Source organism: Ranitomeya variabilis, chromosome 3, assembly GCF_051348905.1.
Source record: "Ranitomeya variabilis isolate aRanVar5 chromosome 3, aRanVar5.hap1, whole genome shotgun sequence".
Lineage (NCBI taxonomy): Eukaryota > Metazoa > Chordata > Amphibia > Anura > Dendrobatidae > Ranitomeya > Ranitomeya variabilis.
Window position 1 is genome coordinate 141106707 of NC_135234.1, and position 24218 is coordinate 141130924.

A 24218-nucleotide genomic window follows, 5' to 3' on the forward strand; every position below is an offset into this window, starting at 1 on the left:
GAGTTATGTCACACAAAATAGTTAATAAATAACATTTCCCACATGTCTACTTTACATCAGCACAATTTTCAAAACATTATTTTTTTTGTTAGGACGTTATAAGGGTTGACCAGCGATTTCTCATTTTTCCAACAAAATTTACAAAACCATTTTTTTTTTTTTTTTTTTTAGGGACCACCTCACATTTCAAGTCAGTTTGGGTGGGTCAATATGACAGAAAATACCCTAAAGTGACACCATTCTAAAAAGTGCACCCCTCAAGGTGCACAAAAGCACATTCAAGAAGTTTATGAACCCTTCAGATGCTTCACACGAGCTAAAGCAATATGGAAGGAAAAAATGAACATTTTACTTTTTTCACAAAAAAATTACTTTGGAACCAAACTTTTTTTATTTTCACAAGGGTATCAGGAGAAAATGGACCAAAAAATTTATTATGCAATTTCTGAGTACGTGGATACCCTGTATGTGGGGGAAAACCACTGTTTGGGCGCATGGCAGGACTCAAAAGGGAGGGAGCACCGTTTGACTTTTTGAACGCAATATTGGCTGGAATCAATGGCGGGTGCCATGTCGCGTTTGGAGCCCCCTGATGTACCTAAACAGGGGAATCCCCCCAATTCTAACTCCAACCCTAACACCAACACAGCCCCAACCCTAACCATAACCACAACCCTAACCCTAGCTATAACCCCAACTCTAGCCCAACCCTAGCTCTAACCCCAACCCTAGCTTTAACCCTAGCCCAACCCTAGCTCTAACCTTAGCCCAACCCTAACCCTAGCTCTAACCCCAACCCTAATGGAAAAATAATACATTTTTTTAATTTTATTATTTTTACCTAACTAAGGGGGTGGATAAAGGGGGGGTTTGATTTACTATTTTTTTTTTTTTGATCACTGTGTCTCACTTTTTCTATCACAGTGATCAAAATGATCCAACAGGAAAAATCTCATATTGTTTCCGGGTGATGGCTGGCAGATCTCGGCGGATGCACTGCGAATGCCCCCGCCATTTTCATCACGAAAGAAGACACCAAAGGACGGGGACAGGACAGGTGGGGATGCAAGAGGTGCCAGAGGACCCCATTTCTCTCTCCTCTGATGTGCTAGATGCTAGATCATATCAGAAATAAATAGAAAATCGGAATTTTTTTGTGGTCGCTGTGGTGATCGCAACACTAGGGTCAGTAAAAACCGTCCCGAATCATGTTTTCTGGGGTCTCAGCTGGGGGGCGTTACACCCTTATTAGGAATAAGTACCCTTAACTGTCATTAAAAGGCATATCGGTGGTCGCCAACGGGTTAAATAAGTCTTTTTGCAAATACCTTATGTTGACATATTTGCCTCTGAGCGGTGCTATCACTGCTCGCTCAGTCACGATCATATGACACCAGATGATGTCATGTCAACTTTCAGACTTTGGAAGTTGACCGGGCTGTGTTTCACCGCACATCACAGCCCAGAATCCAGCACTATATTATATATAGCATTCCCTCTCTCCTATTATGCTTTGCTTATGTACTGCCATTAATTCCACAGCACTTCCACAGCATCAGTATGTCTTTGGAGTCTGGGAGGAAACCCACACAAACACAGGGAGAACATACAAACTCCTTGCAGATGTTGCCCTTGGTGGGATTTGAACCCAGGAACCCAGTGTTGCAAAGCTGCAGTGCTAACCACTGATCTACCCTGTGTATCTAACACTAGTGGTCTAAAAATCTGCACAGAGGCTGGATTAAAGGAATTGTACTCTACAGCAGTTATTTATAAGGTTATTACTGTATGGCAAAAGCTACAAATATATTAGAAATAATCACTCTTACCCAGACAGCATTTCAAATATTAGGATGCCCAGTGCCCACCAGTCCACTGCTCTCCCGTGCCCTTTGCTCTGAATGACTTCTGGTGCCAGGTATTCTGGGGTGCCACACAGCGTCCATGTCCTAAATGGAAGAGAAATTAAGAATTACATATTTACTGTAATCCCTTAGGTTTTACAAACCATTGACAACAGGACTGTACATTGAATTCATGGCTAAAGCAAAGTGTTCCTAGTCACAAAGGATTTGGCAGCACAATATTTATGGCAGTCCCATGGAAGACATCGGGGGTCTAATTATCGCACCCCTGATTGATAAAACAATACTGTTTTCTATCAGTATTCCTTCCACCAGAGGCCACATGGACAAGGTGGTGTACCCCAGCAAATGGGTATGAGGAGGGGAACCAGAAGTGATCAACGTCTAAGGGGCAGCATTCTGAAAGGGGACGTCCTATCAGAAGCCAAATGTCCACCTCAACTTTGGAAAGTCAGCAGCTTGGCATCACAAAGCCACCCAATGTCAATGGTAGATGTTTCAGAGTCTATAAAACTGAACTGAAAGGGGTTGTCACATCTTCTTTCTCCCAGTCTCCTGGTTGTTGGGGAAGTGTGCTCCTGATTGACAGGTTGGACCAGCAGCATAGGTCTACAAGGGGCCCGAGCTCAGCACTCTCCGATGCTACTAGTAGAAGATCGCTGGATCTGGCCGGCTTCACAGCGGAGGCTTGCAAACTCTATAAACAAGAGCTTGTAAAACCTGCACTGCTTACCTATGAGACCGACCACCTCTGATACACTGCAGCAGTCGCTGGTTACCTAGGCAACGAGCGGTAAACTATAGCATTAAATATTTAGAAGCACTTCCCAATTTTCCCCATTTAACAAGATGAGCCGACCCCTTTAAATACAGAAATGTTCTCAAACACATAGTTCAGATACAGAAACATTAAATATCCGCAAGAGAAACAAGCAGAAAGATATAGTACAGGAATCTCAGGATATTGGCAGAGATCAGCATAATACAGTACCCGGTACATACACGTCGTGGACAATTTCAGTGAGAAAACGGACATTTTATAATAGTCAGCGAGTGGATTCCATGTGCGGATCTCGCTGTAAATAACTAAATATACACTGTACACGATACAATGACACTTATAGTAGCGAGATATTCACAGATTTGTGTGTATGATGTGAAAATGGCAAAACATACAGATTGTCCCGATGTATGGATGCGACTATATGACGTGTTTTCAGAAACCCTGCATGCAGAAATGAATGTGTGCCACCCCATCATAGGAGAAAAAGGACCCCCTAAAGGCAGATCTATAGAAGCCTATGGAAAAGTGGGGTCTATTAGTCAGAGGAATATCTGTGAACAGAGTCTAATAAAAGGCTATTGATAAGACACCACTCTAAACAAGTAATTACATAAGATTACATTTTTTTATGTAATATGGTAACCGGAATATAGTTTTCTCTCCAAAAACTGGCGCTCCTACTTTTTACATGGTCTATGCCTTTAAATTTCTAAAAAAAATAAATAAATAAACATAAATTCTGTATACAAAATGTTATGTTTATGGTTGACTACAAAGACAAAATGCAGATAATCCAGTAATTGTAGTAAACCCATTTGACCACTAGATGGGGGTAGAAGATAATATTATAATATGGATTACAAAAACAGGCTCTGACACTATTTCACAATGCCAAATTTATACCTCATTAAAAATGCCCTAGACCTGATGAGACTGATGTGATTACTTAAAAAAATACATGTTCAGAAGGGCAGTCTAATCCTTTCTGTAAGTTTTAGGTCTGATGTTAAAAATGAGCATTTTATGAGTTTGCGAATTCACTTTTCAAAACACATTACCACTATATTTCAGTTGGTTCCCAAAGTAGAAGAATGAGGTCCTGCCAGGCGCTGTCAGCTTGAATTACCAGGATGTGTACAGCTCACTCGATTCTTTTCTCAAGTTAGCTTAGCTACAGTGTTTTACCACTTTTAATACTTTATATTTTATTGGACTCTTTTACTTTTGTAACTCATAAATAAGCTAACCTGAATAAAGAATTGCGCTCTACTCATTCTATTAATAATAGATGACAGAGCGTCATTCTTCTATTGGGACTCATCAGCTATACCTGCAGTACCTGGGAGGCGGGACGAGGAGCCGGCAGCAGCCAATGAGAATGCATGTGTGCACAGGTCACATGGTGAGCACAGACTCGCACGTCTTCTCACTCCCCTCTCTTGTAACCTAATGCTATTCCCCTAAGGAGCGCCCTCGTGGCTTCGCCCCCTTGTAATATTATTTCAGCCCTTTTGGACAGATTGCGGATTTGTTCTTAATATTTCTCATTTTAGAAATTACACTAGTGCTGTATAAATAATAGTTATTGCATTGCTCTTCGGCACAAATGTTTCTTTCCACAACCAGGCACGACATGAATTTTCGACTGATGAGGATCTGGGCCTTGACATCCGTTCTGATCAGTTGTTTGAAGGTCACAAAGCTGGAACACCAAGTACAGCTGCTACAAAAAGTGCGTCTCCTCGACCGTCGGAAGGCCACCAATCTGATATTTTGGAAGATTTGTCCTAGGTAGTGTATAAGTGTGGAGCAATGGGTGGTAAGCTCCACTAGAGCTTTTGAAGGACAAGTTGTACAATTTTTAGGCATCATTTCCTGGTACATACATGGCGGTATCTCATTAAAATGAATTATAAACAAAAAGAATAATTGAATATTTTTATATTATATTGTTATTAGTTTCTCTTCATTTTCAAAGAATTCCTTTTCCTTCCCATTTGGGGTGAGGCTGGACATGTAATGTCATAGACTTCACAATAAATCCGCATTAAAGGGGTTTTCTGAGCACAAAAAAAAAAAAAAATTGGGTTGTCCCTGTTAGGAGACTCCAAATTCCTGTTCCCTTTATTTTCTTAGCTCCTCTTCAGTTGTTCTTGTGGTTTGTAATTACTTACAGTCTCAGCTTCCTGCTAGCTCTCCCTTTGGGGTCTTGACTACATTTCCCACGAGGCAGTGCTTCTCTGCCAGAGCTGCATCTGTCCGGCAGCTCGCTCATACTCGCCTCCTGTGCCTGCCTACTCCACCTACAAAGCACCATGCTGAGACTCCTACGCAGTCTCATGACGGTTAACTCACTGCCCTTAGTTCCTCACTCCTAGCACTTCTTTATGTGCGTATCCCGAGACTCTCATGAATCAATAAGGTTATATGTGCAGACACTGGCACCAAATCAGGCAGTGTACAGCAGGAGAGCAATGAGTCAGAACATACAGTCATTTATTAAAATGTAATCTAGCACTGTGGGATGCCCTGCACCAGCCCATCTGGCCAAAGTCACAAACTGATAGGATTGCCCACTCCCTGTTGTGCTTGCACTGCTTCTGTGGGTTGTGTTATCTAGTACTGGGTGAGGATCACTGGCCACCGAATGCATGGCATCACCGTTTAGAGCACTCCGTTCTGAGAACTGCTGACTGCATCCCAGCCCTTGCCTGAGTGCTGTGCTTCACTCATAGGCTTTGAAGGAAATCTCTGTACTCTGTGCTTTGAAGGATTTTAGTGGGAAGTAAGGAGCTGGGTGGATCACATCATTATACTTTAATATAATCTTTGTACCTGGAAAACCACTTTAAGTCTGTGGCGGCAAAATCCAAATGAGTCACACAGTTTTACAGAGGATTCCGCCATATGTGTTTGCAAAAGTGAAAGAGGTTGTCCACTACTTTAGCATTGATGGTCATCAATGTCTGATTTGTTTGGGTCGGATACCCAGCACCCCGCCGATTAGCTGTTATCGGTGTCCACACTTAGGGAGCTGGCCTCCAATTGATCATCAATGATAAAGTAGTGGACAACCTCTTTAAAGGAGGTATGTGGGACTTTACAAAAGTCGGATCATACCCCTAGATTATTAACTTGCTACACACGATCATCAAAACTTCACAATTCCTTCTAATCAGCAGCAAAGACCCCCATTAGGATATGTTCACACGGAATCTTTTAAAGGCGGGTCTGCGTCAAAAACCTCCAAAAACAACTGATAATGGTCCCTAGAATGGACATACAATATTCATTTCTTTATATAAACAACTTCCTGTTCTTGTGTTCAGACTTAAGTTTCCAAAACTACCAAGAGGTTAAAAGATGTGATATTCACATCCATTCTTCTGACATTTTGCTTGTTGAAGATGTTCCTCAAGGACACCCAGGCATCTTTTTTAAGGGTTTTGCCAACTTTTTTTTGCTTGAAACCTTCCAGCTGTTTCTTCATTGTTGAATGAGGTGAAAAAAATGGAAGGAAATTGAAACTACCCAAGAGGTCACAAACCCTCTGGAAAAAAAGACCCTCAGGAAATTATCAAAAATACTAAAAACATCCACAGCGTCTCAGTTTCCACTTAAAAACCTCGTAGTTTTCGCTCACTTGAATAAATTGTCCTGTGACAATAGCCTACATTGCTCAATGACTCCAAAAACCACGTCTTAAAAACGTCTTACACACGGAGACACCTTCTTCTTGACAATTTTATGGTGGCCCTGGAGATCATTTTCCATTAATCTGTGTTCATCTCGACCAACTCAAGTACATTTGCTTTGGTCGCTTCCGCCAGGTCCAAATGACCCAATCGTTGTGACACAAATGTTTCTGTATATTCGATGTCTTTTACGATTTGCTGCACCTCGGGCCTTTATTCTATCACTTCATGGGATGAACTCTTGTTAACTTTAATACAAAGAAAATTGAAAAGAAAAAATGATACAAGGACATAGATGGACTTGGGTCTTAGATATCAATCTTAATTTCTAACCTTATAAAAAAGATAATATACTGATCGATACACTTAACTCCTTCTGACCACACAAATGTTCACATTTGTGATTTAGTTTTTTTTCCTACTTTTCTTTCAATAGAATTTTTACATTTTGAGTCAATATACCGTAGCCATATGACGGCTTATTTCTCTTGGAATGAGTTGTATTCGATAATGAAACCATTCACATAACCCAGGGGCGGACATATCACTGCTGCAGCCGAGGATGAACATTCAGCTGAAATGTATGGCAGTGCAGGGGACAGGGCAATACATGCCGCCGGCCAATCAGTGGCCTGCAGCCGACGTCGGCTTGCGCGTGACTGAGGGCGCATGGCAGCGATGTCATGAGTCATGGCAGGGACACAGAAGTCAGCTGGTGGCTCCTGCTCCAACTGGAGGACTCGATGTGATGTAGGAGCGCAGGGGAAGGCGAGTAATTTTTTTTTTTTTTAATGTATCACAAAACAGGGCACATTTTTCTGGATTTCGTTGCTGTGGCTGCCGAGCTGCGACCCTGGCTGACAGACGGACTCCAGGAGTGAGACGAGGACGGCGAGCTGACTAAAAATTTCTCATTATCCCAGGAAGGGGACCAGTATGGGGCACATTATGCCAGGAAGGGGATATTATACCAGGAACCGGACTAGGATGGTGGACATTATACCAAGAAGGAGGCCAAGTTGGGAGACATTATCCCATGATTGGCCCAGTATGGGGGACATTATTACTGGAAGGGGCGTTCTTTATTACATACCATCCTTTAGTTATGTATGGGGTGGTTCCTTATTACATAGCATCCCCTGGTATGCACAGTGCCGACCCATTATTACATGGCATGATCTCGTCAAGTATAGTATTGTCTTTTACATAGCGTATTCTCGTTATTTTTGTTTATCACAGTAATCTCTTATTATTACAGAGTCCTTTCTTATTCGATATAAAATGATTGCTGATGAAGCAGCACCTGACCAGAAGACCAGTCCATCACTCTCCTCCTTCACAAAATAAGCTTTCCCATGCTCCATCATGAGTCGGTTCAATTTATATCTAACAAGAGAGGACAATATGTAATAAAGAACAGGGCGCTATACATAACTAAAATAACAAGATACCGTATGTTAGGAACAGTGCTGTACATAACAGAGAATACTATGTAATAGGGGACAGCAGTACTCATATTGAGAGGAGACTTAATATAAAGGAGCTTCTCACAAAATTAGAATATCATGAAAAAGTTAACTTATTTCAGTTCTTCAATACAAAAAGTGAAACTAGTATATTATATGGAGTCATTACAAACAGAGTGATCTATTTCAGGTGTTTATTTCTGTTAATGTTGATGATTATAGCTTACAGCCAACGAATTAACAAAAACACCTGCAAAGGTTTCAGTAGGCTCCACAATCATGGGGAAGACTGCTAACTTGACAGACGTCCAGAAGGCAGTCATTGACACACTCCACAAGGAGGATAAGCCACAAAAGGTCATTGCTAAAGAAGCTGGCTGTTCATAGAGTGCTATATATAAGCATATTAATGGAAAGTTGAGTGGAAGGAAAAAAGTGTGGTAGAAAAAGGTGCACAAGCAACCGGGATAACCGCAGCCTTGAAAGGATTGTTAAGAAAAGGCCATTCAAACAATTTGTGGAGATGTACAAGCAGTGGACTGCTGCTGAAGTCATTGCTTCAAGAGCCACCACACACACAGACGTATCCAAAACATGGGCTACAAGTGTCACATTCCTTGTGTCAAGCCACTCATGACCAATAGACTACGCCAGAAGTGTCTTACCTGGGCCAAGGAGAAAAAGTGCTGGACTATTGCTCAGTGGTCCAAGGTGCTGTTTTCAAATGAAAGTACATTTTGTATTTCTTTTTTAAATCAAGGTCCCAGAGTCTGGAGGAAGAGTGGAGAGGCCACAATCCAAGCTGCTTGAGGTCTAGTGTGAAGTTTCCACAATCAGTGATGGTTTAGTGAGCCATGTCATCTGCTGGCGTAGGTCCACTGTGTTTTATCAAGACCAAAGTCAGCGCAGATGTCTACCAGGAAATTTTAGAGCACTTCATGATTCCCTCTGACGACAAGCTTTTTGGAGATGGAAATTTAATTCTCCAGCCGCACTTGGCACCTGTCCACACTGCCAAAAGTACCAATACTTGGTTTAAAAAAAACAGTATCACTGTGCTTGACTGGCCAGCAAACTCGCCTGACCTACACCCCATAGAGAATCTATGGGGTATTTTCAAGAGAAGATGATAGACACCAGACCCAACAATGCAAAATAGCTGAAGGTTGCTAGCAAGGCAACCTGGGCTTCCATAACACCTCAGCAGTGCCACAAGCTGATTGCCTCCATGCCACACTGCACTGATGCAGAAATCAATGCAAAAGGCTCCGCGAACAAGTATTGAGCGCGTTTACTGAACATACATTTCAGTAGGCCAACATTTCGGATTTTTTAAGCTGGTGTTATAAAGTATTCTAATTTACTGAGATAATGACTTTTGGGTTTCCATTGGCTGTAAGCCATAATCATCAACATTAAGAGAAATAAACACTTGAAATAGATCACTCTGTTTGTAATGACTCTATCTAATATATAAGTTTCACTTTTTGTATTGCAGAACTGAAATAAATTAACTTTTTGATGATATTCTAATTTTGTGGGAAGCACAACACATATATACACACACACACACACACACACACACAATACAGACCAAAAGTTTGGACACACCTTATCATTTAAAGATTTTTCTGCATTTTCATGACTATGAAAATTGTAGATTCACACTGAAGGCATCAAGACTATGAATTAACACATGTGGAATTATATACTTAACAAAAAAGTGAGAAACAACTTAAAATGTCTTGTATTCTAGGTTCTTCAAAGTAGCCACCTTTTGCTTTGATAAATGCTTTGCACACTCTTGGCATTCTCTTGATGAGCTTCAAGAGGTAAAGCACCCCCACACCATCACACCTCCTCCTCCATGCTTCACGGTGGGAAGCAGGCATGTAGAGTCCATCCGTTCACCTTTTCTGCATCGCACAATGACACGGTGGTTGGAACCAAAGATCTCAAATTTGGACTCATCAGACCAAAGCACAGATTTCCACTGGTCTAATGTCCATTCCTTGTGTTCTTTAGCCCAAACCAGTCTCTTCTGCTTTTTTCCTGTCCTTAGCAGTGGTTTCCTAGCAGCTATTTTACCATGAAGGCCTGCTACACAAAGCCTCCTCTTAACAGTTCTTGTAGAGATGTGTATGCTGCTAGAACTCTGTGTGGCATTGACCTCGTCTCTAATCTGAGCTGCTGTTAACCTGCGATTTCTGAGGCTGGTGACTCGGATAAACTTCTCCTCAGAAGCAGAAGTGACTCTTGGTCTTCCTTTCCTGGGGCGGTCCTCATGTGAGCCAGTTTCTTTGTAGCGCTTGATGGTTTTTGCAACTGCACTTGGGGACACTTTCAAAGTTTTCACAATTTTTCGGACTGACTGACCTTCATTTCTTAAAGTAATGATGGCCACTCGTTTTTCATTACATAGGCTACGTTCACATTTGCGTTGTGCGCCGCAGCGTCGGCGCCGCAACGCACAACGCAAACAAAAACGCAGCAAAACGCATGCACAACGCTGCGTTTTGCGCCGCATGCGTCCTTTTTTTCATTGATTTTGGACGCAGCAAAAATGCAACTTGCTGCGTCCTCTGCGCCCGGACGCGGGCGCCGCAGGGATGCATGCGGCGCAAAACGCAAGTGCGACGCATGTCCATGCGCCCCCATGTTAAATATAGGGGCGCATGACGCATGCGGCGACGCTGCGGCGCCCGACGCTGCGGCGCAGACCGCAAATGTGAACGTAGACTTAGAATTTGTATTATGGCAAGAAAAAAGCAGCTAACAGTCTATTCAGAAGGACTATCAGCTGTGTATCCACCAGACTTCTGCACAACACAACTGATGGTCCCAATCCAAATTTATAAGGCAAGAAATCCCACTTATTAAACCTGACAGGGCACACCTGTGAAGTGAAAACCATATCCAGTGACTACCTCTTGAAGCTCATCAAGAGAATGCCAAGAGTGTGCAAAGCAGTCATCAAAGCAAAAGGTGGCTACTTTGAAGAACCTAGAATATAAGACATATTTTCAGTTGTTTCACACTTTTTTGTTGCCCTTGACCCTCTGGGGCATCCTATTGTGTCCGGGATCGATGGGATCTGTGATCCCGTCTGTCAATTTATTGACTATTATCTCAAGCCACTGGTTGAGACTTTACCATCCTATGTGAAAGACACTACGGACGTCCTGTCAAGGGTCGATGGCATCCTTGTGGACCATGACACAATCTTTGTCACAGCCAACGTCGAGAGTTTGTATACGTGCATTGACCACTCTCATGGGTTGAATGCTGTTCACTGTTACCGGGGGACCTCAGACTTGGAGGGCACTCTGTATGAGCTGATCCTCGAGCTGTTGGATTACATTCTCACCCACAACTTTGTCTTCAAGGACAATTTTTATCTACAGAAGCGCGGCTCAGCCATGGGCGCGGCGTGTGCGCCCTCGTATGCAAACCTCTTCCTTGGCGCCTGGGAGAGGGGTATTTTTGTCGATGAGGGCCCACCGTCTGCTGCCCATGTGCTGTGCTGGTACCGCTATATCGATGATATTCTGTTTTTGTGGGGGGATCTGTCCACCAGCTCGAGGATTTTATGAGGACTCTTAATGACACCATGCAAAATATACGGCTTACATATACCTTCAATGCGGTTACGGTTGACTTCTTGGACGTCCGTCTGGAGGTCGATTCTGACCGGCGCATTCAGACGGATGTATTCAGTAAGCCAACCGCGGACAATTCTTTATAACATGCTACCTCCGCTCACTACCCAGCCACAGTTAGGGCCGTCCCGGTCGGACAGTTCCTTAGGATGCGGCGAATTTGCTCCACTGAGGCCAAATTTGAGTCACAGGCAGGTGACCTAAAACAGAGGTTTATGGCTCGCGGCTACAGCCGCAGATCTGTTAAAGCGGGTTATGACCACGCCCGGAGAACCCCACGCAGTGACCTATTGCACTCCACCACTCGACTTCGTGCTGGGGGTGATGGTGGACATATTAGATTTATTTCCACCTACAATCATGAGTGGGAGAGCATGCGCTCCATCCTTAAAAAGCATTGGCACGTCCTTCGGACTGAACCCTCTGTGTGCCGCCCTGGGCAGTTCCCCCCTCATGACTCCGAAAAGGTGTATGAATCTCAGTGACATGCTGGTTAGGAGCCATTACATTCCTGCTCCAACCAACATTTTTGGCACAGGCGGCCCGCGTCCGGGATCCACCCCATGTGGGCACTGTCTTGCCTGCGCCAATGTCCTGCACTGCTCTGACTTTACTTCGAGCGATGGCTCTAAAGTATTCCAAATAAGACAACGCATAACCTGTCGCACTACTGTGATATACTATGCCACCTGTCCATGTCCGAAGGTATACGTTGGTCTTACTACTCGCGAACTGAGAGTCCGTGTACGGGAGCATGTGCGGGTCATTGGCGCGGCCAGGACGGTGTCCACAATGACTGATTTAAAAACAATCCCCCGCCACTTTAGGCTACACCACAATTGCAATGAAAAATTACTCTCAGTTAGGGGGATCGATGCACTTCACCTTGGCATTAGAGGTGGTGATAATAAAAACCGTTTGGCGCAGGTTGAAACCAAATGGATTGTTTTGCTTGACACTTTGACCCCTAGAGGTCCTAACGAATCTTTGAGCTTTGCTCCTTATATTTAACATGTCTTCTCTGGCCCTCTGGTTTGTTCATATAGTACCCCATTATTGTTTTGCCGGATTTCTCTTTCTGTTGTTTTTATCTCGTTTTTAATCTCTTCTTTTTTCTTATTATCAATAAGACCTCTTATTCATGGTTCCTACTTTGATCTCCCACGGCTCCGTATGGAATTAATCTCCTATCATTCCTGACATCTGAAAATATGGACATCTCCTATGGATAAGAACTTGTTGCCCATTGTTCGCATTATGTGAATGGACTCATATATCCATATAATTTACTGCAGGACTGTATTATTTCGGCACAGCTTTTTATCATGCACGATACTGTGAACAATGTATATGATAACATGTTACTACCGTGTTTGCGGTCACTACTTTTTTCCGGCAGTATGTCCTCTTCTGTGGCCGTGCGCATCGCGCCGTGTATGAGCGGCTCCGACATGTGGGTGGGCGTCTCTGTGCTTGGTGCGCTGCTTCCGGGATCTTTTCCCGGCGCATGCGCACTTGGCTTGACGCCCGGCCTCCATGCTGGACCAGCCCGTCGCATCGCGCATGCGCCACTTGTGCCATTGTGATAGGCTGGATCGATACATGTGACCTGGGTCGGGGGGGTATTAGAAGGTCCTGTACCACCCTATTCCATATCCCCTTGAGAAAGCGGCGTGGTAGTGCCTCAAAACACGCGTCGGGGTTTCTTTTCCGGCGGTGCTCCCCCTCTGCACCTCTTCCTTTTGGTAAGCCTGCTCTTTACATTTGTTGCCATGTTACAGGCGGTTCACTACTTTTTGTCTTAGTCCAGTGTATGCTATTGGGCTGTTTGATATGCTGCTTTCATTCAGGCTTACCAATTTTACCCTGTACATGGGTTTTGTTACCTTTGTTGTGCGGCTACTTATTAGTACTGAGGTAGCAAAGGGGCGGCAGCTCCCCTTCTGCGATCGATTGGAATACCTATTTTATGTTGGATTACTGTCATTTTTAATGTTTGTATCAATAAAGTCAAATGTTTACATTTATCATCATTGTATGCTCCTTGTTCTCCTGCTTTCATATGTATCCTATGGAGCGGATGTAATTTGTCTGGGGGCACATTATTGATATGTGCTTCCACCCAGACTGTTGATATGACTTCGGGATTTCTGCTATCACAAATAAAATTGGTTGCAGCGAGGTGCACCTACCTACCTAAGTTGACCAGTGTGGAATATATTTTTTGGAGAGTCTGAAAAGCTTACCTTTCCCAGGAGACGGGGATGCCGTGAACTAAAACCTTAAACAGTAGTGGCCATCAGGATATTAACCCCCTAAATAAAGGCATGTGTGGTCCTTTAATGCCTAATAAATCGCACAAACAAAATGTCATATTAATCAATAGATCTTGGAATAATAATAATTTCCACAATTGGATGTATTTACATAAAATACTCCTGTGCTGAGATAATCATATAAATGTGCCCATGCTGTGTACTGTGTAATGGCCGTGTCTGACCGTACAGGAACATGGTCTGATCATACCACAGCTCCTTGGGGGGGGGGGGGAAGTAAAAGAGTATACTGACATTACAGCATTGCAAAACCCATTTAAAAAAGAAAATTCCATATCAGATTGTCTGTGTGAATCCGACAATAGCGTGGGAGCTTGTGAGTCCACATGTATTCAGTCTTCACACAAGCAGCCTGACAGCTGCAGCTTGTACTGAGCAGTGTGAGACTTCAGCAGCAGGGAGGAAGGACACTGAGGATCCTTCATAGAGGATTACACAGCCATTGTGACAAGGATTTTCTGCTTAAATACACATTTATTAAGTCTAAGAAATCTAGTTAGATATGCAGGTTTTTTTAACTGAGAAATCTGATGATAAATCTACTTTAAAGTTTTTATTCTAGCAGTTGAACATACAGTGGGCTTAGCACCATAGTTTATACATCTCATAACTGGTTAAAAACTCATTGTTTTAGTCAATGTAACCTTATAATACAAGATAAAGATCACTAATAGTACTTGAAGGATCTTCACAACCCCTGTGCTTATTTCATAGGGAGTAAATTGGTGAATATACAGTTTATAAATACTATAGATTTCGGACACTGGTGCACAGATCATTTGGTGAGGTTTAGAGGAATAAGTCGTTCAGGACGCAAAGTTCATTTTATGTAATTGCAACCCTTTACTAGGCAACAACTAATAATCTGTTTCTCCAGGAAGCTAGCGGATCTATAAATAAGTAATCGGATGTGAAACTACAGACAGAGACACTAACAGAACAAAGGGGTGAAACCTAAAACTGTCATGGTAACTGGATAGTGCAAGCTCCCGAAGAATGCCATGTCTATTCACATATGTACAACATCACCATAGGACAAAGGGAGCCCCACTGCCGGCACGTTAAGTAACGCAGAAAGCTGTATAGTCTCATGTCTGGCAGTGACACCTCATGGACAGTCACCAAAAAGTAATCATGAAGACACCACCTTACGCAGGCAGAACCAAAAGCACCACACGGGACGACTACCATTTCTGTTATGATCCTTAGTGGTTGAGGATCACGAATTACTCCAGCTAAGTAACAAACATAGGACAAGCTCTAGGGAGGTGGCAAACTGGACTGACCGCAAATCTGAACCTATCCAAATACACTAGAAGTAGCCGGTGAACGTGCCTAAAAATCCTAGACGTCTTGAGCCAGCCTGAGGAACTAACTACCCCTAGAGAGAAAGAAAGACCTCTCTTGCCTCCAGAGAAATAATCCCCAAAGATATAGAAGCCCCCAACAAATAATAACGGTGAGGTAAGAGGAAGGCACATACACAGGGGTGAAAACAGATTCAGCAAATGAGGCCCACTAATACTAGATAGCAGAAAATAGTAAAGGGGTCTGTGCGGTCAGTAAAAAACCCTTACAAAATATCCACACTGAGATTTCAAGAACCCCCGCACCAACTAACGGTGTGGGGGGGAGAAACTCAGTCCCCTAGAGCAACCAGCAAGCGAGGAGATCACATCTTAGCAAGCTGGACAAGAAACATGATGAATGCTGATAATCAAAAAATGAACGGACAAAAACTTAGCTTGTCTTGGAGAGGCTGGGAGCAAGGTAATCACAAGGAATCTGAAGAGCACTGAATACATTGATAGCAGGCAAGGAACTGAGTATCCAGGTGAGCTAAATAGGAAACCAACCAAGGATAACGAACCAGCTGATGCAGCCAACCTGCAGAAAGACAACACTACACAGTACCGTTTGTGACCACTAGAGGGAGCCTAAAAATAGAGTTCACAACACATTTCAGTTTTCAGGTTCTACTTCTTGTAAATTAATATAAAGATATATTACCAAATCCTTCACAACTTACAACACCTTACTTGGCTGAAGATCTTAAGACGTTGCCCCTACTTTGCTCTTCTCTAGCATGTCACCCAAGAAATAGTGTAATAATCTCAAAAATGTACCACTTATGAGACAATGCAAGATGAAATGTATAGAAGACATGACTGTGTCTGGCACTAACAGGATGAGGCAGGAATGAAGGCTCTCCTCATGGTGGAGCTATAGCAAGGTAAGACCCATTTATACATTGAAGAGGTTGTCCACCACTTTAATATTGATGAGCTATCCCTATCAATAGGGGCAGATGTGCACTACGCAGCCACGGAGACTATCAGTAGACGGAGCTGATCTGTAACTGAGCCCTTCCAACCGCCGCAGGCACTGATAGCAGCTGATCGGCGGGGTGCGGGGTGCAAGGTGTCATACCCCCACCGATCTGACATTGATGACCTATCCTAAGGATGGTAAAGTCGTGGACAACCTCTTAAAGTTAGAAGATCCTCAACAATCTTTAACAGTTTCTTAGAGTGGATACCACATAATTGTATTAGATAATGCAAAAAATAAAGGCTATGGACATATTTGTGATGGAATTTTTTTCTACTTATGTTAGTGTTTAATAGAATTGAACTAGCTTTCAGCGTGCAATCTTCATTGTTCTCCTCATTTTCAGACCACCTGATAGGCAATTTACAGCCTAATCTAAGTTATCAGTTTTTCTATTATAGGAGTGTGTCTCTCAGTAATATAGGCTAGATGTGAGCTGGGTGTAACTAAGGCATAGCTGTGGGCATTAGCCCATGAAGGACTGAAGCATTCATTCGTGGATTCCCAAATAAATCTGTTATATGTTCAAACTATCCTGAGTGCCAGGTTTATTGCTACTATTGGATTACAGGCTGGAACCCTACCTGGACACCAGAGTTGCCCCTATCCCTTTTCTACATTAGCCCATGAACAGCACAGCTTCTATCCAGCACTTATTTTCTCTTCATGTTCTTCCTTTATTTTGCATAGCCCATTTTCTCTGCCCTCGGTGAGATACTTTCTCCTCTCTCCACTGCAGATCTGTGTATGATCCACTCCACCTTCTCTATGGGTAGGTGAACACAATCATTTTCTTTCCATCTGAGAAAAATGGTCTGGTCTGATCAGAGTTTGATTAGATGGAATCAGTTTTTTTGGAGGTGGAGAGGAAAAAAAAGTTTCTCTACCCTATTTTGTCAGTCTGAGTGTGGTCTGATGATTTTCACGGACCCATACATTTACGTTGCCAATTTTTATCTGAAACTCGGCTCAAAATCGCACATATGCACAACTCTACTGAATATCATGGGTACGAGTACTATCCATGAAAGCCACGGATAGCACTCGTCTGATATAATCGGTCATGTGCATGAGCCCGAACACTGAAATAAGGGCAGAGAAGAGCAAACAGAACCATTAAAGTCAATACGGTAGAATATTTTTAACGCAGACTATAGACAAATGCTGCTTACCTTTCCATTTACAAAACAGGTGAATATTAAACAAACTTCTGCATGAAAGTGAATATAACCTTTAAAGATGGCTACATGTCATGTAGACAACTGGATAAAATCCTCATTATAAAATTTGGGGGGGTGGACTTTCAAAAAGAAATGTGTTACCATTCTGATATTATTGGCATATGATTATATTTTTTTGCAGTTTATTATAATTTAGCTTGTAGATTTTTTTTTTTGCTGTTTACTGTATTTGCACATATGTTTTTTACCGAAAAGGGTCAGAAAAGATCTTTGGGAACTTCATTTTTATTTTAATTTTCATATTATATCCCCCCATAACTGGAGCTGCTATGGCAGATAAAGGGCAAAACAACCTTCCCAACTTAAAACTGTCAATGTCAGGCATGGTCATGGACGCAACCAGTCACCTGGGGATCGTATCAAAGCAAGGATCCATAGAAGTAGGGGTATTCCGCTGCCTCCACTGCATACACAGCACTCACGTGAGCATGGTTTATAGGAAGATCAGGAAGGCAGAAACGGTAAAACACCGCTTCTGTCTTCTTGGGAAGTGCCTGGTTGTCTCTGAGCACAACCTTGCTCGATTTTTACGACACTTTAGAAAAGAATCCAATATTGGCCTCTGTAAAATGGAGCGCTGGCAGTTATTAGGGGTAAATATGGTGGGCAATTTATACAGCATATAAAGAATATATACTATAAAATCTAGTGGCAGAACCGCTGTAAATAAATGTTCACTATAGTATTTTGGGATAATGTCCTACATGACAGATCCGTACAAGAGCGTCTTACATTTTGGTCTTGGACTTCAAATCACAGACACTTCTCCATACGCATGCACATTATTGTCACCAGTCACTGTAGCTGACAACCCCTATTTTTCAGCAATTACGGAGAAGAAAAACCAACAACAAATGGATTATTGCACTGTTAGGCATATTCCAATTACCGCCATTATATGGCCATGAAAATAGCTTTAGATGAACTATTGAACTAAAAGCCAAATCCCCAGCAGGGAAAGTAATGGAGCAGTTGGAATGTTCAGGACGTAAGTGATACCTGTCTGAAAGCTTTTTTGCAAATCCAAAATCTGTAAGTTTGATGTGACCCTCCCGATCCAGCAAAATATTTTCAGGCTTCAAGTCTCTGTAAACTATTTCTTTGGAGTGCAGGTATTCTATCGCACATATAATCTCCGTGGAGTAAAACAGTCCCGAGCTGTTGTTAAAGCGGCCCATGTTACGCAAGTAGCTAAAAAGTTCTCCTCCGGGCACATATTCCATCAGCATATATAAAAAGCGATCATCGTGTGAGGTCCAAAACCTATGGGAAGAAATACAGATATAGGGTCAGCAACAACTATATATAAGAAATTTCTAAAGAACATTTCATGGCGGCCTAACCTGTGTGCTCAACTTATTTCCATATGTACGGCAATGGGGCAGCGAGGAACTTGTCTCCTTCTCCATAACATACAATCATACATAATCCTATTAACCTGATCCAGTCGAAAGATCACAAACATTAATGTAATTATAGCTACTGTAATGTGATATATCAATTAAAATACAATATATAGCTGTAAAAACTCATTAAAGGGGTTGTCCACGAATTAAAGAAATTAATCTCACTGCGGGAAATGGTATAAAATGAACAAAAAACAAATACAACCTACTAAAATTGTCAATGCTCTCCTGCTCATGTATTGGTACCGGTTTGCTTTCCTGGACAGAAAACAAGACTCACATTCATATGACCATTGCAAGCAAACTGTCCCGCACGGTGTAGGACAGACTAAGTACAACACAAAGGGGTGAGGGGAAAGGGAAACAAACACTCGGGAAGGGGGGAGTGGAGACCCCTAGACAGATGTATCTTCACCCTGTCTGTCCTACCATCCTTATATAGGTTCTGCACCTATCGCCGAGCAGGATACCTAATCCCTGTGTGACCCTGGCGATAAGCCCTGCACCAGGAAGGACAGGATGAGAGCTAGTCAATCCCACTAACACTAAAGACAGCAAGGATAAATGAAACAAGGGGGACACTTGACACCATTAAGGCAGGAGGAGGTAGCCACTAGTCTGCAAGGCCAGTCGCTGAGACATTCTGCAGCCAGATGCAGATCGACTGTCTGCAACCTCTGACACACCCGTGACACAAACATTGGCTTCAGAGATCATGTGTAGTACCACGTACATGCTAAATCAATACTGAGGCCTATGGTTGACTGAGCAGTCATGTGCTGCTACAGAACAGTATGTCATCAGTCCAAGGAAGTCAATAAGGGCTACTGAAGGAAGGTAGTGGAGCATCAGAGAATGTGAAGGGTTGTCCAATACTGTTTATGGAGCTGGTATAGTAGTTAATTACTTAACCACCAACCAGACCAGCACTATTTGGCCAAACCACAGGACCTCACCTGACCGCCACAGTCAATAACCAGTCACTGATCGGCTGCAGCCTTCACCGTCTATCTGAAGCAGAAGAGATTGTTTCTTCCAGGTTGGATGGAATTTAGGAACAGAAGCAATACCCCACAGACTGTGTTTCTGAGGTCTATATGGCTGGTAGACTACATTTTGCATAGATCAGTTGACAGTGAAGTAATGTGAGGTAAAAAAAAAAGAACTGAATAATATTTCTTTTTTCCTGTCTCTCTGTGTCCTCTCCTGGAAAAACGCTGTGTAGGCCTTTATTACAGAGTGCAGTAATCTACCGGATTAATTATCTTGTAAACCTGCTGTATTCACTGCTGGTGGCGACACGAAAAGGTCAAACGTATGACACTCGTGCCACTGGCCAAAAGCTCGATGACAAGCAGCTCGGCAAAGTGCTCAGTTCGGCACTGAATGAAATCATCTGCCATTGTTGAAACATCGCGTGTTCCAGCACGGTCACACAGGACGGGAGGCTAAATACGGCAGTTTTATAACACCGCCGCAAAACATATTGTCTGGAATATAAAACATAACATTGCATTAAATGGTCCAACATTGGACGACCTCTATCCATATGATGGGCCCTCCATCACAGTCCTGATAACAGTGGTCCTCCACCCCAGACCCTATGTCATCAGCTGATATGAACAATTACAGGGGATTCTCCAGAAATATAGAAAAATAATTATAAAAGATAGAATGAATAAATGACTAAATAACTTTAATTACCAAGTCACTTATATTTTATGCAATCACTGAATTAGATGAAATGGCTGCAGCCTTGGTACTCAACAACCTGTCCTTTCATGTACGGACAGATCAGGTGCCTGTGAGCATGTGCAGCAGGAAGCTTCGCTGCTGTGACTGGCAGACAGCTCAACAGCACATGGTACAAGTTCCCTCCAGGACACAGCAGCGAAGCTTCCTGCTGCACATGGTACACTGACAGAAATGTTAGTGAGATAGGTGCCTGTGAGCATGTGCAGCAGGAAGCTTCGCTGCTGTGACTGGCAGACAGCTCAACAGCACATGGTACAAGTTCCCTCCAGGACACAGCAGCGAAGCTTCCTGCTGCACATGCTCACAGGCACCAAGCTCACTAACATTTCTGTCAGTGTACCATCACTGCAGCCCTTTACATTTAATAGAATGATTACCTACTTAGACAAAATTGATGTGATCTGCTACTTTAAAGATACTTCATAATGGTATTTTTTCAGCTTTTCCTGAATAATCTCTAGAAGACATCTTCATTATCCCTGAAGTGGTGCTTTACACGGTGCCCACAGAAATCAATGAGCCCTTGGTGTAATGCAGGACGTGCTGCTTTTCTCATTGGGAATGACGTTCTTTGCAGCAACTCTCCCTGAGTATCTGAGCTCGGTTGTCAGTCATTTATAGGCTGGGTTGTCAATTGTTTATAGTGAGGCAGTGAACCACTTTAATTGATCAGAAAACACTAAGGGTACTGTCACACATTGAAATTTCGATCGCTACGACGGTACGATCCGTGACGTTCTAGCGATATCGTTACGATATCGCTGTGTCTGACACGCTACTGCGATCAGACACCCTGCTGAGAATCGTACGTCGTAGCAGATCGTTTGGAACTTTCTTTCGTCGCTTGATCACCCGCTGTCATCGCTGGATCGTTGTGTGTGACAGCGATCCAGCGATGTGTTCGCTGGTAACCAGGGTAAACATCGGGTAACTAAGCGCAGGGCCGCTCTTAGTAACCCGATGTTTACTGTGGTTACCAGCGTAAACGTAAAAAAAACAAACAGTACATACTCACATGCCGGTGTCTGTCCCTCGGTGAAAGCTTCTCTGCACTGTGTAAGCACCAGAGCCGGAAAGCGAGCACAGCGGTGATGTCACCGCTCTGCTTTCCGGCCGCTGTGCTTACACAGTGCAGAGAAGCACAGCGCCGAGGGACAGACACCGGCATGTGAGTATGTACTGTTTGTTTTTTTTTACGTTTACGCTGGTAACCAGGGTAAACATCGGGTTACTAAGCGCGGCCCTGCGCTTAGCAACCCGATATTTACCCTGGTTACCCGGGGACTTCGGCATCGCTCCAGCGCCGTGATTGCAACGTGTGACAGCAGTCTACGACGCTGGAGCGATAATAGTACGACGCTGCGACGTCACGAATCGTTGAATTTCAATGTGTGACAGTACCCTTGGATGAGTGGTTGCTCCTGTGTATGGGATAGGGGGCTGGGATAGCTGTCCTCCGACCCATCGTTCAACAGAAGGGTGGGATTCAACAGGTTCCCACCAGTTTGGGGGAACTTATTGTTAAAACTGCAGCCGGATCCCCGAATCGGCAGGGAGCAGTGCCCCGTTCCGGTTCTGGTGGCCTGCTGGTTCCTACGGAATGTGTCCTCAGACGCACATTCAGTTGACACATATTACAGTGCAGGTAGCCGCCGGCCTATCAGAGGTCCGTTAGCGCCACCAATGAAGCAGGCCAGTATTTGGGACATTAACACAGGAAGGGGGTAGGATGGAAGACAATATTAAAAAAGGCGAAGACAAAATAAATGATTACAGGATGATAATAACAGCAAGGGGCCAGCATGGGTGACAATTACTGTATGGGGGCCAGATTGAGTAACATAGATTATTGCTTTATGGTGGCAAATGGGGGACATAATTACTGTAGGGGCCAATTGGAAGACATTATTACTGAGGTAATAAATTTTATTTTTGAGGAAACAAGGGGGCAAGAATGGGAAATGGGTGTGGCTTTAAAACGAGTGTGGTTTTTAAATACAAACAGGGAACCTGTTAAAAAATTGAATCCCTCCCCTGGTTCAGCAGAAAGCCATCTAAGGTGTATGGGGGGGCTTTCTATTGCTCACAACACAGATCATTGTTCCCCACGAGGCACAACTCTGGAAACTGACATTTCCCATAGTAAAAGTAGATCTAAATACTTACAGTCTGACTAAAAATGGATGGTTCACTTCCTTCAAGACAGATTTCTCATTGTGTACATGCTGCTCTTGTTTTAGGCGAATGACATCAGGAATGCTCATGACCTTTAGTGCAAAATAGTGCTTTGCCGTTTTCTCTTTTACTAAATGAACCCTTCCAAATGTTCCTGTTCCTGGAAAAAAGTAAAACAAAGCAATTAGGATCATAAACGGTGGAGGAGGTATATGTTAGAAGAAGGTTCTCCAGCTTTATCCTTTATCTTTGTTGGCTACCAAAGCATTTTATCTGTATTGGGGGGACTAGAGTTGGTTTCTAGGTGAGATGGGCTGTAACCAATATGTCCTTCACAGGAGCTCCCACAGGTTTACCAACCCCCAAACTCTGTCATGTTACGATCCATGAACTACTCAGGACATCTTTGTCACTACAAACTCTAGGTAGCCGGGGTCCACACATATGATGTGGTAATGGTGAACATAATGGAAACCAACCACTTTCCCCGTACATGACTAACTACAGGCAGGTTACACGGGCGGATTCCTGTCATTAACAAGCACTGATTCATGAATTATCCCAGTTGATCACCCCTAGTTATAGTTTTATACATCATCATCAGATCGTTCACCCTCATGTACTTTGCGTATTGTCAGCAGCTCATCCCCCATTTACAAACCTACATAAAAAGTGATCAGCCGACAAACAAGCGGCTTAGTGCAGCAATGATTACATGGGATAATGATAAGGAATCAGATGTAGCAGTGCTCATCAGAATGCTGAGCTGTGTATAAATCCACCCACACCAGTGATTTTCAGCTTTCTGTGTACACTGCATATTATCAGCAAGCTGCCAATCAGTGGTGGCAGTGGGGCTACACAAATTAGCCTGACTTCCATGCACGAGACACCTAGTCCTTTAATGATAATCACCTGCTGATAAAACACTGATTGTAATAAAACTACAGCAGGCAGCCTAAGAAAAGATATATCCCTGCAATAAGGGTACCGTCACACAGTGCCATTTTCATCGCTACGACGGCACGATCCGTGACGTCGCAGCGTCGTATGATTATCGCTCCAGCGTCGTAGACTGCGGTCACACTTTGCAATCACGGCGCTGGAGCGATGCCGAAGTCCCCGGGTAACCAGGGTAAACATCGGGTTACTAAGCGCAGGGCCGCGCTTAGTAACCCGATGTTTACCCTGGTTACCAGCGTAAACGTAAAAAAAACAAACAGTACATACTTACATTCCGGTGTCTGTCCCCCGGCGTTCTGCTTCTCTCCACTGTGTAAGCACCATAGCCGGAAAGCAGAGCGGTGACGTCACCGCGTCACCGCTGTGCTCGCTTTCCGGCCGGCAGGCGCTCACAGTGCAGAGAAGCTGAGACGCCGGAGGACAGACAGCGGAATGTAAGTATGTACTGGTTTTTTTCTTTACGTTTACGCTGGTAACCAGGGTAAACATCGGGTTACTAAGCGCGGCCCTGCGCTTAGTTACCCGATGTTTACCCTGGTTAC

At 43.4% G+C, this 24218-nt stretch overlaps 1 protein-coding gene across 2 annotated transcripts in view; it reads right to left on the bottom strand.

The window, feature by feature from the left end:
* Nucleotides 1-24218, bottom strand: part of PRKX (protein kinase cAMP-dependent X-linked catalytic subunit) — a 168096-nt gene that overhangs the window by 26711 nt on the left and 117167 nt on the right. For both annotated transcript variants that reach the window (XM_077294717.1, XM_077294718.1), the window contains exons 2-4: nt 22705-22873; nt 18377-18640; nt 1830-1949 (exon numbers count right to left, since the gene is read on the bottom strand). In XM_077294717.1, coding sequence (XP_077150832.1) covers nt 1830-1949; nt 18377-18640; nt 22705-22873 — 553 coding nt within the window. The remainder of the gene's footprint in view (nt 1-1829; nt 1950-18376; nt 18641-22704; nt 22874-24218) is intronic.